At 38.9% G+C, this 16,360-nt stretch overlaps 1 protein-coding gene across 5 annotated transcripts in view; it reads left to right on the forward strand.

Moving 5' to 3' along the window:
• The window catches only part of LOC141781716 (partitioning defective 3 homolog B-like), a 242,277-nt gene extending 235,202 nt beyond the window's left edge, over positions 1 to 7,075 (forward strand). For 3 of the 5 annotated variants that reach the window (XM_074657501.1, XM_074657499.1, XM_074657503.1), the window contains 3 exons: positions 604 to 1,083; positions 1,867 to 1,977; positions 2,139 to 7,075. In XM_074657501.1, the coding sequence (XP_074513602.1) occupies positions 604 to 1,083; positions 1,867 to 1,977; positions 2,139 to 2,247 (700 nt within the window). In that variant the 3' untranslated portion in view covers positions 2,248 to 7,075. Of the gene's footprint in view, positions 1 to 603; positions 1,084 to 1,866; positions 2,011 to 2,138 lie in introns of all 5 variants that reach the window. The other 2 variants (XM_074657504.1, XM_074657502.1) reach the window with 2 other exon arrangements.
• The last annotated feature ends 9,285 nt before the right edge of the window (positions 7,076 to 16,360 follow it).

Here is a 16,360-nt window from a genome sequence, read left to right on the forward strand (position 1 = left end):
CTCTGGTCCAAAACAAATAGTTTTCAGCAGGTTTTCATGAATATTTAAGTCATTTAGTCAACAGAGAAACTGGCAATAAGAGCAGCGTTAGTATTTGCTGATGAGTTCTTATTAAAAGACATGAAAAGAACATCACAAACCAAACAGAAACAGCAAACTCTAGCATGATGTTCTTATTGTGAGGGATTTCAGGCAGAGCGAGAGGGTAGAACTGCTAATGCCTTGCTGGCAAATCATATTTATTTCACTAATTTCCTTTCATAACATTATGGAGTTTTTTATGGGTTCATATATTTAACTTTCTAGCGCTGAATATATTAACAAAATGCCCCTATCTTTCTTTATTGGCCACACAATATAGCGAGATTCTGTCAAATGTGTATAGATATCGGTTTTGCCCTTGCCATGATGCGATGCATTGAATGACATCACATTGCCTGGGATAAAGACCCAAACTGCGTTTAGTAAGAGTTTAGCCATGGGAAACTGTGGTTAAGAGAGTGAATGGCTCTTAAATTTTATTAGACAATAGAAAACTTCTGTGCTAAGCTTCTTAAAACTTTGTGTTTTCTAACACCATCATCGTGTCATTTTCTTTTCCAGACGAGGTCCGTTGGATCCAGCTGACTACCCCATGCAGCCCTGGTCAGGTCATTACCCCGGACCTCCCCAGGTCCCACAGGGATACCCTCAGTCCCCGTCCTACCCTAACCCTAACTCCCAGTCTGCCCCGTCCTACCCTAACCCCAACTCCCAGTCTGCCCCGTCCTACCCTAACCCTAACTCCCAGTCTGCCCCGTCCTACCCTAACCCTAACTCCCAGTCTGCCCCGTCCTACCCTAACCCTAACTCCCAGTCTGCCCCGTCCTACCCTAACCCTAACTCCCAGTCTTCCCCGTCCTACCCTAACCCCAACTCCCAATCTGCCCCGTCCTATCCTAACCCCAACTCCCAATCTGCCCCGTCCTATCCTAACCCCAACTCCCAGTCTGCCCCGTCCTACTCCGGCTACCCACCCGGTCAGCCATATGCACGGCCAGTTGACCCTCGGGGCGTCGACCCTGGGTACTACCCCCACCCAAGGTAATTAAATGCAAGGAAGTTGCTTTATATCACATGATCCATAATGCTGTCAACCTGGTCTCATGGGAAGGCGTATAAATAGCAGATCACATTACATTCTGTGTGTCCTGAGGACGCATTTTAAACTTTTAACATGTCATTTGTACGCTACAAAACTATGGTAACGTCCGCATTCAGGTTAAGGCAACAAAACCACTCACTTAGGTTTAGGAAAAACATCACGGTTGGACTTAAAATAAGTACGTAAATTAAGTAGAATATGTACGGAAACCACGTAACATAAGTACAGAAAACACGTCACTAACGTAACTTACAAAACAAAACACCGGTCTCAAACACCGGTCTCCTGGTTGAATGTCCTGTGTTTGTTGGACCATTACCTCATCACCCGCCCACCTTAAGCAGTCTTTCTCACTTTTTATTCTACGTCATTACCTCTGAGCTCAGCATAATTACTCAGATGCGTTTACATTGCAGTCAGTACAGACTACATTGTGTACAAATGACATGCCAAAAGCAAGAATGGCGTTCTTATTGCACGCAAAATGTCGTGCGAATTATTGGGTCATTCAAACGCATTTTCGTGCAACCGGGATGAGGCTGTACACAGAAGTTGTACTCTAACATGAGTTAGAAATGCAGAGCAGTCTGAAAGCGAGGCCAGACTTCTCAACTTCAGCTTTTATTACGCTGTTAAATCATTCATTCAGTCTTTTATTGTGAAACAGCACACATGTTAGTTGTCATAGTGATAATGGTGGACTTCCTGTTTTCTGCTCCTAGCTCCCAGCAGAGAGGCCCGTTGCGGCAGGATGTCCCCCCGTCTCCTACCCCTCCACTTCGTGGACTACGGTACGACACTATGACACGTTCAACCGCGGGTGGAGGTTACAGGTAGGGGCCATGTGTGGATGGAGATGATCCCAGGTAAATCTGAGACACAAAATCCTCCTTTTTGAACAAAATGAGCATCATTTTGGAATATAATTCTACATTAGTACATTTTAAGTAAAACCTCAAAAACTGACCATGAGAACATGTTTGATTGGTTACAGGCACCTGGTGGATCCCAGTACAGACCAGTATGTTTATACTGGGGAGGGAGGAAGACAGCAACACCAAACACACCCAAGACAGAAGAATGCCATGACTGCAGCTGTGTAGACGAATCACGTCCAGAGATGAAAATGAGCAGAACGCTAACTGCTTTGTGTTGTGCAGCTCTTCTGCTTACGGTACTCCAATGAAACACAGTTGGAATCTCTTAATGGTGTGATTTGAATCACCATCATTATCAAACACCGTCTACGCTGTTTGAAGTATATGGTAATACACAGACAAGCAAGGTAAAGGAGGTTAATTATAGAGTGGCCGGCGTGATGCATAATGTCTTGTTGTTTGAAGTTATTTAAATTGCTTTGAGTCTTCCCGCAGTATAAAATTAGCAGGGTTTTTACTTTTCACTATACTCTGATGAAGTCGCCTCTTTCAGGAATCAGTCAGAGCCACAGAGGTAATTGGATCCATTTAAATTAAGACATGCATGCAGCTCTACACACTCTCATATTGTACCTGGTAGTTCCACTGCTGCCGCTCCACGAACAAGACAAAATAGAAGATATTCTACAATATAACATGTAACATGTTAACCTGGTGGCCATTCACAGAATTAAATGACATCCTTTAGTGTTAGTAATTTTGTGCGATAAAGCCAAATTTATTCTTGAGACTGAAGCAATTTGTGTTTACAAAGAAGTGATCGTTTAGCCGCCCACATGTGATCAGCGGTACAATGACTAGGCGGAAGTGCTGCCCTTGGCGTGGCATACTGCTTTACTGCTCGCTGCGCTCAAAGATCAAATAAATTCAACTTTGACCTCGGTTGCCGCTGACCTTTCAAAGCGCAACCAATGAGATAACAGCTGCAACTGTTAGTTGTTGCCTAGAAACAGTGAATGGCGTCCACTTTTTGATGACATATTATACCTGTGTTGCGCTTTGCCTCTGCAAGATTCTGCGCCCGGCCTCGCAGTGAGCGAAGAGCAGATTTCTTGTCATGTGAAGTTAGCTTAAAGCTTTTAGTTTCTTCTTGAGGGTGAGTTGAGATGTAGAAGATGATGGAAAATGTTTCTGCGTTCCACAACTGTGAATAGCAACAAATTAGTCGGAAGATATCATTCTTTACTCTGTTAGTAACAAACAAACAAAATCCATTATATCCATCCATGCAAGATTAACAATCAATAATCTACGTTATTAAATGAAGTACATTTTGAGACCTATTATCTCAATTTGCCAAACAGGGAGAACGCCACTATACCAATCTTTATGAAAGTACAGATTTTGTACTTGTGACTAGTCTGATGTATCACATACGGTATTGTTTAGTCAATGATTTATGGCAGCATTTGAATAAATGAAGTGCTCTAAACTACAGTAGAGCACTGTATGAATTATCTTTACATGTAATAATCTGTTTTTAATAATGCTATAACTGCCTTTCATTTTTATCCTAAATATTTCTCTCAGTAGGGATGAATTTAAGTATATATTTTTAGTACAGGTATAATCCGACTCTGAAACCACACCTGGCTGTTGGTTTACAGCATTTATGAATGACCCTGTTCCTGCTTTAAAATGATCCCAGGAACATTTCAAACCACTTTGCAGAATCTCAAATGTACATTAATTTATGTTCATTTCAGGCCATATCACCATTATTAGACTTACGTTTGTCTTTGCATAGTTATTTAAAGTGACCTCTACTCGAATGTATGGGAACTTCACAGTAATCAGTACTTAATCCATTGCACAACCTGTGTTAATTGAATCAGTCCAGTGTGATTGGAGTTTTTGCTCACTATTTGGTTTTTCATCAGACATCCAATTCAGAGATAATCAAATGCTTTAAACGAAAAGCTGACAACCACATTTTTTCAAAATTTTCATCAGAGCGATAATATCATCCTACGAACTTTGACATTCTGGAAGAAGCTCCATTAAGAACAAAATGACCATTTTATAATGCTGTCAAATTGCAACCCAGTCGAGGCAACACACACCAAAGCATGATTATTCCAACGCTTCATTTTATAATGTTACAGCTTTTTATTGCTGCCTTGTTCTCTAATGGGAGTAGATTAATTATCGGGGGAAGAGCACATATGAATGTGAAATGTGAAATAAGTCGGGGAATGCAAGAAATGAGCAAAAAATCCAATAATGGTGGAATAAATCTTTATTTCATATACTTTAACCAAACCACTACAATAGGCTACTTTGTTACATCAGTCTTGTACTCTGAAAAGTGAAGCCAAACTGAAGTGCCTTAAACTTGCATTCTTTCTAATAGCCAGCAGGGGGCGACTCTTCTGGTTGCAAAAAACAAGTCTGATTGTATAGAAGTCTATGAGAAAATGATCCTACTTCTCACTTGATTTATTACCTCAGTAAATATTGTAAACATGAGTTTATGGTCTCAATCGCTAGTTTCAAGTCTTCTTCAATACAGCATGATGTTTGTTCAGTAAATTATGGTCCCATTTAGAGTCAAATAGACCATAAAGCAGGTGATGCTTTAGGGCGTGGCTACCTTGTGATTGACAGGTCGTTGCCACGGTGTTGTCCGGTCTGGGAGTTGTCCGAGTTTTTGTGTTAAAACTTTAACCTTTTCACAGTGTTTTCAGTTCATGAATGTTATTTGTAACTTTTTTGGTTGCCTTATTCAGCATTCGGTTGTACTTAGCTCCACCCTCTCGTGTCACTTCTGGTTCCAAGAAACCAAGATAGTGATGGCCAAAATGCTGATCTCAAGGCTTCAAAACCGTAGTCCACAAACCAATGGGTTCATATACTTCTTATATTTTTAACTATATGTTTAACTCAGAGCTCGTTTTCACTCTGTATTACTTAGCAGCCTCTTTCACTCTGTGTTGTCTGTGTATGCCATGTACTATTCTCTAGTTTTTTTGCGATGGGTGTTCATGGCACATCTCTGTGACCTGGTGGCGTAGGCGTCACCGTGTGGTGAAGTGCTCACAAGTCCTGTTGAAACATGAATTGAGCTTCAGAGTGCTCTTCTCAGTGCTGCACCACAGTGTATATCCATTTAGCCACTTACTAAACCGTCAATTAAGTGTAACTAAGAGTTAGAGTCCGGCTCAACATTTCTGTGTTTCACTCCACAGAGCTCAGCAGTATTCATTTCAATGGAGATTAAATGTTTAAAATGACATTTCAGGATTAGCTGAATTGCATTTCTGTTAATATGACTGAGGATGAAATCCCACTGAAGTGAATGTAAGAATGAAGTAATATGACTGCAGCCCATGCAGAACAATGTCTCAAAACCATCTCATTTGCTTGTTTGTTTGTTTGACAGACCTGGATCTTGATTGGAAAGAGGAAAGTAGGACGGTTAACAAATGTAGAAAGACAGAGAAAAGAGGGAAGAAAGGAATTGAATAGATAAGAAGAGAAGGAAGGAAGGAAAAATGAAGGAAAAGGATGCAGAGAGGGAAGAAGGATTAAAGAAAGAAGTAATAGAATGAAAATATGCACGCAGGGAAGTTGAAGAAATACAGTGCGAGGCCAAAGCCTTTATAGTTCACGATGGTTTGATTCAGAGAGTTTTCAAAGAAGAACAGAGCAGAGGAAAGGATGAAAGTTCATAAATCAGTTGTTCTGCAGTAGGAGGAGGGTTACAGGAGTGGGCTCTGTATTGACTGAATGTAGTGACTTTGGGAATTACTTACAAATGTGTTTCTTTTTCATGCTGTTATCGTTTTTTTTAAGCACCAGAATGGAAATAAAACTTCCAAATAAAACTGTCAAAGTATGACTGAAAGTACAATAATAATAAAGCACAGTTTAGCCTGGTGGTCAAGTATAGAGACGCGACACCTCAATAGTTCACATGCCCCTTTAGATCATTCACTCCAAACCTTCAGCGTCGTGATACAACGCACAAGGCCGCCGTGGGTTTCTGCCCAAGTGGCAAACTATGACGAGTGTTAGATCACATTGACTCCCAGGACCTTCAGGGTGATGGGTGACGATGAGACATTACAACTAATAATGTACATTGCTGAATTAAACCAAAACAAAAAGAGTTATGTTCATTACCAAAAGGTCAATTTCATTATTTTGGATGATTCTAGCTGCCTATGTGAGAAAATGATCTACTGGGGCCAGATGGACGATTTTGGTGTCATCATTCCAAAAAACGTATTGCACCTCTTTAATGCAGAAGATGTCGTCTTAACTGTGTGTATCTGAATGCTGGCTGGGTGAGCTGCAGTATATTGAGATGTGCTCATTACATGAAGGTGAATTATTGTTACTCCTCTGATACTGGTACGCAATGTTACATGTATGTTACTCTGCAAAAGCATTTATTTTGTATGTATTTCTTTTTTAATGATAGTTAGTGTTGTTGGCTGGTTATACCAGAGCCGCAGAGTGTTTGACCACTGTTAACCATGCTACTTTAGAAAGAGGTTTCTTTCCTCAAATTCAGTTCATGACGATTTTTATCAGTTTTGTATATACTGTATGCAATTTACATAAAAATGATTAAATGTAAAAGCAATTTTTCAACTTGCGTTTCTAAAGAATGGGAAGAGAAATGCATTTTTTGCCAGTTTGCGTAGCATGGTTAACATATCAAACATCGTGGCTCTTTGGTGTTTGGCAGTACAGTATGAGTTGCACAAGCTGAAGGTACTAACCAGAGTCTTCTGTATGAAGAGTGCTGGTACTACTGGTCCTCCCAGTAAAGAGACCAGCGTATGAAGGAGCCAACTAAACAACCTCTTTGCCTTAGAAGTATACCACTTTTTTATTATTAAACTGCTTGTATCCAAAAAAAATCCACAAATCTCATTTTATAATGTTGTAACAATAACAATGATTTCTATTACTGTTTTCTTACATTTTATATTTATGTATATAACACCCCTTTTTGCATTAAAATATTAATTTTAAAGCCAAAGATGTCAAATGTTTTTTAACATGTCTTTTTTTTAAGCCTGCCCAGCACATCTGCTGAGGTTAATTAAATATGAGTCAGGAGAAATGATTTCCCTCATGTCCCCCATTCCCTGCAAGGTGAATCATTAACATTGCCAACCCAATTTAGTCCATCATTTAAGCTGCTGATAAATTGTACCTTTGTGATAAGAGATAGATGTTGGCCCTAAATTAATGCAAGACTAATTATCAATTAGAAAAAGAAGATAAGGTACACTGATTGCGGCACAACGTGTTTTTTTTTTAGTTTCTCTGGCGTATAGAGCCATCCCACTGCTAGGTCACATCCCTCCCATTAATACGCATTTAGTCACAGCCTGTGGCTTAAGGTGCTTTCTTATTTATCAGACACCGAGGGTGCTGGACTCAGAGAAGTTGGTAGTAATGAGACACAGTGGCCAAGGGAACGTTTTATCAGTCAAGGCTTAATTAGCATATCCCAGACTTCTCGGCCAATGGGGAGACGGAGAGGAAGTAATTAAATTCTCCTGAGTCACTGCCAAGGTTTCGTTCTGTGCACAGTGTTCAGTATGGATCTACGAAGTGTGTCTGTGTGTATTCAGCGTTCAATATTCTGATTATAATGGCTATTTAAGTCCTGCTGTTTGTGCTAATGCATGTGAGAGCTTAAAGCAGTTACAGAGATTAATTGCGGAGTGCTTCTGGACTCTTCTCTCGTCTCGTCTGAATCAAACATGTCACTGAAATGGAGCAAATGAAAAGAGTAGTTTGGAAGGACTGAACTGTCTTGCTATACAAAATAGTGCAGCTGTTGTCAAGTTCTTCACAGATCCCTCAAAAATGAATCCATCAAGTCACTGGTTGCTTCTTCATCCGTTCTCTCCTTTTCAAATGTTGGTTTTCTGGACCTTTGTGCTGATTCCCACCACAGATCCATTTGGCCGTTCAGCATGGAAGTGTTGGATTGTTTGTCCCTCCAGTGACACCAACACCAGCTTGTCCATCATCTCTCTCTTTTAGAGATGACTTCAAATCTGTCTGGATTCTGCTTAGACAGACTGAGAATCCTCACCGCACTTTGCATACATGTACTGCTTTCAGAAGCTTGAAGCTTAGGACCAGTCCACACGTAAATACGGGTATTTTTGTAAACAGCGTTTTTCCTCCTTCGTTCTCCAAAAAATCCCGTCCACACAAGCACCTTTTTAAATAATCTCCGTCCAGATGAAAATGCAAAAACACAATTGAAACACTGTCAAGTAGCGGTGACATCAGTAGCGCTTTCTGACGCCTCTGCTCCTCAATATAGTGGAAGGGTAACTGTACATTTATGTGTAAACATGTTAATAGTCCTGTTAGCAGGTTATTTGGCCACGTCCACCGTTCATGGATGTATTTATGCTGCCTTACAAAGGAGATAACGGCGCACACTCTGAGGTTACAAGCCTGTTTTCCCTGTCTACAAGAGAACTCTGAAAACAGAGTTTCTGAAAATCTTCACCCCGGCTGGAGTTTTAAAAAAACTCAGTTTTCAGTGACCTAAAAAGCCGTTTGGGTGTGGACAAAAGGCAAAACACATAGAAAAAGCTACACTTGCAAAAATTCCTGTGTAATGTATTGTTTTGTTTCACCTTACAGTGTAGATGAGTCCTTATGGTTCTCACAAACCCACTTCCTAAAACTCAGACGAGCCAGCTGTGCAGGATTTCTGCAATTTGGGAAAGATTCAAAAGATGTTTCATTTGTCTGTTATGTCCCCAAACTTTCAGAAGCCCGAGAAGCTAATAGTATAACAGGGCTCTGTTTCTGGGAGACGTCTGTCTTCTAGTGGTCTCACTCGCTTAATGCAATTTTAATTGACGTGTAATCTGATTAGATTATGACTAATCCTACTGTAACTTCCTGGGTTTCCTATCAGACTCGCTGCCTGCAGCCCTGTCTCCTAAAAATTGCGTGAATTGTGAATTATGTTTCGAGGGGAAACTCATTTTGTCGTCGATTACGTTTTTTGACGTATCACAAATACGTTTGTAATGATAGTCCGCGGAAGCCCACATACGGAGGAGGTCGAGGTCTTGGTGGTGGAAGGGTCAAACAAACACAGGACTTTCAACCGTGAGACCACTGTTTGTGTCCCGTGTGACACTAAAAGTCAATGATCACTTATTTTAATTTACGTCTGTAGCTTAATAACGTAACATAGTCATTTTAAACCAAACCATTATATTTTTTCACTAAACCTAAAAAAAGTAGTTTTGCGTCTAGACCTAACCAAGTAGTTTGTTGCGTTTTTGTTTTGTAGTCATTTTAAGTCAAACCATGATGGGTTTTATTTTTTTACTAAATCTAAACAAGTAGTTTTATGGTTGTTTTTTGATGTTTTGTTTCAATTTACAATGTTAACCACATGTTTAAAACTGCTTAAAACAACCGTAATGCTGGAGAAAATAGCCTACGATTCCCTCAAAAGGTAATTGAGGATGCAGTTTAGTTGTACGGGAACATTATTTTGTAGGAGACAGGGTCGCTGACTGAGTGGCCTCGTGCTGGTGATTTCTCTGACTGACGCTGTGTTTTAGAGACTGTCAAACAGCCTGGTTGACGCGCTGACTGACTGTGTGAAGCAGTCACTGACTGACTGGTGTGTAATTGCTCCGACCTCCCTCCCAGGGCACGTTTGGCATGCTGTAATTATTAGCAGTTATTATTAGTAGTTTTAATAATCATTGGAAGCCATTGTAATTAGGATTTCCTATTATGAGTGGCTGCCAGTTAGTGGACGTGTGTGTGTGTGTATGAGTGTGTGAGTGTTTGAGTGTGTGTCTGCTTGGCAAGGTATTGTTCAGTTGCCGCTATTACTGGCAGGCTGGCAGCCTGCTTTTTGTTCCCTTGACTTCTGATTGTTTTCCGTTGCACCGTGTGTTTGAAGGCCGTCCTTGGAGCTGCCAGACCTCTAAAATCCTCATTAATTATTGTCAACTTACCGTCTTGTTTTCTCTATGAGTGTGGACTAATGATTCAAGTGTGACAAGCACCGATCACAATCGGGAGTGTTTTATGTGCACACACACACACACATCCATTTTAAATATTTTAATACAAATCTGCCACAGTCTTCAGGTTAGTTGGAGCTTCAGTGAGTTCAAATGGTCATTGACTGAAACTTCAATACTGTATAAATCAGCATTGTTAAACAGAAGTGATACAGAAGGCCAAATGTCTGTTTTCCATTAAGTCATCACATTTGATTATCTGATTCAGCTCTTTGTGTGCACAGTTTGGGAAATGTTGTGTTTTGGGTGGGGTTGTTTTTGAGGTTTATGAGGTCTCTTGGACAAAGATGCAGTTCAATGACCGGTCAGTGCGGTGTTTTTCAGAAAGTTGTTTTAACTTTGTGTGTTTTCGTTTTAGTCAGGAAATAACAGCTATTCCCAGGGCGTCAAATGCAGGCGCTTGCACACCGATTATTAAAGGCACCATTTAGCGCCGGTAGGAGACGCACCTGGCTTTACATTAACTACAATCTACCCATCTGCGGCAACAGTAAACGCTCGGAGAAAGTGATATGGTGATGTAGTTTAAAGAGTGAAAGAGACCGAGGGCGGGCAGGAGGGGAAGTGGATGGGTCCAACAAACACAGGGCTTCCATCCAGAAGACCGCTGTTTGTGTACCGTGAGTTCCACTTTCACGTTACGATCAGCTGTTCGTTCATGTCCGGCATTCACAACATTCAGTTTAATTTTCACTTTAGTAGTTTTAAGCCCAACCAAGATGTTTATTTCTAAACCTAACTAAGTGGTTTTGTTGCCTAAACCTAAGCAAGTGTTTTTGTTTAATTCACAACATTGAACACGTGTTTACTGCAACCGAAAAGTGACGTTGAGGGGTCTGACAAAGTGGAGAGTTGGGAGTTGGGATGAGAATGTGTTGCACAGCAAATAAAGATTAGTAAGTCAGGCTTGACTGTAAATTGTAGCATCCATGTCACATTCAAGTGCGCTGGTTCCCAGACTTTTTGACCTGCTGTCTTTAAAACAAAGCTACAGTATATCTACTTGGGAACCAGTTTATATGTCAATGTGTGACCGTGCCTTGATTCACAAGAAAAAAATATGCCAGAATTAGAAAAATGCGTTTAAAAAAACAGTTTGGTTTTGCAAAAATATGTTTTCCACTTTCCGATCACGTTTCATGTTTTCAGAGGTCAAGACACCCATGTTGGGAAACACTGTGGGAATGCGGGGGACAAGCTGATGACCACATACAAAAAGCAGAGAAAGAGCAGAAGTGGAAGTGTTGATTATGGCATATTCAGTGTGTGTGTGTGTGTGTGTGTGTGTGTGTGTGTGTGTGTGTGTGTGTGTGTGTGTGTGTGTCAGTCCTAAGATACACATCCTGACAGGGTCATGGACAGTGTATTAAGAATACTGAGTGTGTCCTATCAAGTGTTTGTGTGTAAAAAATTACATTTCCTCTGTCCCCTGTGCGCAGTAATGACTTGTGGTAAACTCCACTGGCAGCTGTTTCCCCTTTTCCCGTCCTACACACACACACACACACTGCAACCCAGTAGTAACCTTGAGGCATCTTGCTAGCAGCACACATACTGTACTCTACAGGGTTTCTCTCCTGCTGGATCCTCCAAGTCAGTGAAGAGGTGAGGGTGACTGGCTGTGTGTGCCAGGCTCCATCCACAGCGCCGGGCCACTCTGGGAGGGATATCTCAGTGTTTTTGGTTCCTTACCAGCTTTGTCTCGTGGTGCGAGTTCACCCTGGGACTCTCAGGACACAGAGAGAGCAGCCAGGAGTTATACACTAAACATAATTCAGGTTGGCTACAAACTCCCACTCTACTGTGGAACAAAACAAACACTTGGGATACTAAAACTCACTCACACACAAACTCAAAGCCTCGTAAAGTTGTCGCTATCTCCATGTAAGGCAGCTGAAGTGGCTGTGAACCTGAACCTGGAGGAGTATGCCACCGCTATACATGTGGCTTCCTTAGTGATCACACAAACACAGAAACAACACTGCAGGAAGCAAAGAAAACACTTTGTTCTTGGTTTATATTTATACACCTTGTACTTATGTGTACCTTCTCTTTTTCTATGCTCCTATAGCAACTAGGTTTGACCTGCGTGTCTTAGAGAGAAAACACTGATTCTTTCGTTAAACTTTTTACATAAGCAAAATCTCAGGTTTCATTTTGAAAACATGCTTTTATATATTCCTTTTGCATAAGGTGAGGCAAAAACATGTTTTACTGGTCAATTTTGGGCTATTTTCCTTCCATAACATGTCTTCTTTCAGATAAGTGGAAAGAAAACATCCAAAATACACATTTAGGTGTTTATTTTACTACTTTGTCTATTTGCATCTGTAGATTTCTCCTAAATTCACCAAAAGTTAGCAATAGATAATACCTCATTTGCATATTTAAACATACAATTTTTGAAAACTTGTAATACAAAAAAGAATTGCCTTAATGTAAGTAATCAACTGGGGAAGTTTCATGGTGATATCTATTAGTTAGAATATTACCCTTGTCAACTGTAGCGTCTTGTAAAACGTATGGAATTTTACAATCCATATCTTTAAAGGTTGTTTTCTTAAAATTATTTTTTTCTCACTCTGAGCCAGAAATCTTCACTGACATACACTGAAGGTTTTTAAAGAGGGGTTTGTTCATATGTCATTCATAGCCTGATTTATTGAACATTTTATTCCTAAAAACATGGCGAAAATTTTTTTTTTTTATGGTTGTTGACAGTATTTTCTGATTTATGAAGTTATGCAAAAAGAGATCCTCAATCCCTTATGTAAAAACCTTTGTCTCTAATGTGTCAACACAATGAAACAAGAATTTTTAACCCGGCTTTATCCAAGGTTCACATTTCTGTTCTGGACATTTATGCAAATTAGAACATATTTGATAAGACAATGCCTCATCTGCAAATTTAAACATAGAATTTCAAATAACTTTTAATACAAAAAATGTTTTGTCTTAATGTAAGTATTCAACTGGGGAAGTTTCATGGTGATATATATCAGTTAAAACTCAAACTGAACTTAAAAATCTCGCAAAGGTGCAAGACCTTTTTGATGCAACTTCTTACTTACACAATGTTTCCTACAGTATTAACTGTATGTGCAGGCAAAAACATTAACTGTTAAAGGCATTGAAAAATGTAAAGATAAACAATAATTTCAGTTTACTACTGAAAAAGATATGTGATTTTTTTTTCTTGGCAGGTTGAAATCAAAACCTAAAGAATGATGCCGCTGCCATTAACTATAAAAACATCCTGGATGTGGCATCAGTTCAGTTCAATAAGGACTATTGTAACAGTTGTATTGTGTTTTTTATCAAAAGGTTTCAACTCCTTTGTGGAGCTTCGAGTGTCAACTCAGTTTTCTCTCTCAACGTGAACACATACAGATATTAATACACACACTATGCAACACCTGTGCATTTCTTCCTGATCTTCAACAACCACATAATTCGTCTCTGCGGCACTATTTAGTTTGTGAGGAGAAGCTGATAAAAGGAGTAATGACACCCATCAGAGAGAAAAGAGGACGACTGCTGCTTTTCCTCTGAAAGGGAAATGAAGTGTCTTTATTCACCTCAGCAATTGTGTGCTTTTCTGTCATCTTTTTTTCCTTTTCTCCACAGCAAAGTTACAAACCACCAAACAGTCTTTTCATTAGTGTGATTCTCTTGTCCCTTTCTATCTATATTCCCCATCTCTCTTTAATGCTTTTCTTTTATTCACTCATGCGTCTTTCTAAAGTTTTTCTGACCTTGTTATATGATGAAGTTTAAACAGAAAATGTGCTATCTGTTTTTTTTGCTGCTGTAATCATTTAAAGAAATTATAAAAAATGGCTTGAATTTTCCATTAATGCTAATGTGCCAGTGAAAGTTTCCAGTGGAGTCTGAAAGGATTTCATTGACTCTGCGGTCAAGAAACAAATTCAGCACACGAGCCGACACGGAATTTCAATTAGAGGAAGAAAACAGTTGTGGAGTTATACGGCTGTCAGTCAGCAGCTGTGACAGCTTTGCCATTGTCTTATCTGACAAATGATAACAGTGTTTTTTTTGTGAATAATATTTAGTTTTCTAAAATAATTACAATAGAATAAGCCGAAAAGAAAAGCTATAATCATACTGAAATGACCAATGTCGCTAATGATGTACTATAAATGACCAGTCAAGTCAGTTTATTTATAGAGAACATATAAAAACAACAGATGTCGACCAAACAGCTTTACAGAGAGACGACAATTACAATCAGACAAAAGCACAAAACTAAAGTACATCATAATGAAAAGCTACAACAAAAAATGAGTAAAATAGTAACTACCTCAAACTATGGATGAACCGATACCGGATCGGATATCGGGCCGATACTGACTCAAATAGCTTGATCGGGTATCGGTGACAATGGGGTTGATCTATTCTATTCAATTCTATGTTTATATACATTATACATTATATACTGAAATTTGAAATGCTGTTTAGGTTTTGACCAATTTGTTGCTGCATTAAAAAGGTTTACAAGTGAATTATAATTCCTGTTAATTTTGAAAAATATTTTACCAAGCTGCTGGTGTACGATTTATTATTTTAATAATAAATAACAATTAAATACATTTATATCTATGTAATTGTTTGTTACATTTTGTTTTAGAAAGTTAGGTAAGCGATGTTTAAGTCAAGCCTGATATTTCCTTACACATAACAGAATGATCCCAGTCACTTCCACGCAGTGAGGCATACATCTTATTAATTAAACACTAGTATCGGATCAGCACCCGGTATCAGCCCATACCAAAAGCCCAGGTATCGGGACTGAAAAAGTCGGATAGGTGCATCCCTACCTCTGGAAAAAAAATAATATATATATATATATATATATATATATATTTACTCTTTTTATATATATTTTTTAATTCTTTATATATATATATTTATATATATATATATAAATAATAAATATATATATATATATTAAACGAAAAAATAAATGATTTTTATATATATATACATATTTTTTTATTCTTTATATATATATATTTTATTACTTTATATTTATATATGTTCAATAATTATTATTTTCAATTATTATTATTTTCCTGCCAATCTACTGCTTCACACTCCAGTCCAGTAGGTGATCTAAGCTGGTTTGCCAATAAACACCAATGAAAAAGAAGAAGGAGGAGGAGGAGGAGGAGGAGGAGGATGCCTCACCTCGTGACTGCAGGTAGTGACAGCAGCTGTTGAATTTGACATTATCAGTTTTAAATAAATATTTCTCTGTGTTTATTATCTACATCAACCAGTTACAGAATAATCACTACGAGCACACGGATGAATTCGGCGCAGAATCACCAGATAACACGGTCACTAGTTAACCTGAAACACCTGTAACCTACACTGAGGATCAGAAGCCTGAGGAGCAGGAAGAGAAACCTTCTCCTGCGCCTCTTTCTCCTCAACAAGTGTCAACTAATAACGACAAGTAACGTTATGTGTCCTCTCGTCACCCTCCCACCCAGAACCAGCTGTAGGCCTGATGCTGAAAGAATAAAAACTCATCATCAGGACTTGATATCAGTCTGAACTTTGTGTCCCTGCTCTCCTCTCAAAGGGACACCTAACAACACCTTGCTCTGTCGTGTCCTGCTGGAATCATCAAAAGTAAGCTACTTTTTAAATGTTGGACTAATTGAATATTATTGTTTATTAGTTATAGTTTCTGTTTGGTGCAGCTACAGATGTATTTTATGGTGATGCTGTGTGTTTAATATGTGGCAGCTCAGGCTTTGTGATGCTGGTAATGTTTGTCTTGTTGGATCAGAATCAGCTTGATTGTCCAGGTATGAGCAGGCCTGCACATATTAGACTGGTTATTTTGCTCTTATTGTAGCTACATATCCTACAGAAATAGAAATGAAAAATGTCTGATGTGTCAGGCTGTTTCTGTAGGTAGTGCACATATGCTGCAATATATATTGAATGATTAATGTAACAGGTTGCTTTAGGCTATATACATGATGTAGGTGGATATGTACAGTATGCATGTATACATGTCAGGTGTAGGGCTGCACGATTTTGAAAAAAAAACTATTGTGATTATTTTGATTGATATTGCAGTATGTTTTGCGATATTAGAGGGAATGATTATTTTTACATTATTCTCAATTTCATTGAAAAATGATTCTGGTGTGATTTTTGCAAAGATCTGTATTAAAGAAAGATGTTTTATTAAGTCT

The sequence above is a fragment of the Sebastes fasciatus genome, chromosome 14 (genome assembly GCF_043250625.1).
Source record: "Sebastes fasciatus isolate fSebFas1 chromosome 14, fSebFas1.pri, whole genome shotgun sequence".
Classification (NCBI taxonomy): Eukaryota; Metazoa; Chordata; class Actinopteri; order Perciformes; family Sebastidae; genus Sebastes; species Sebastes fasciatus.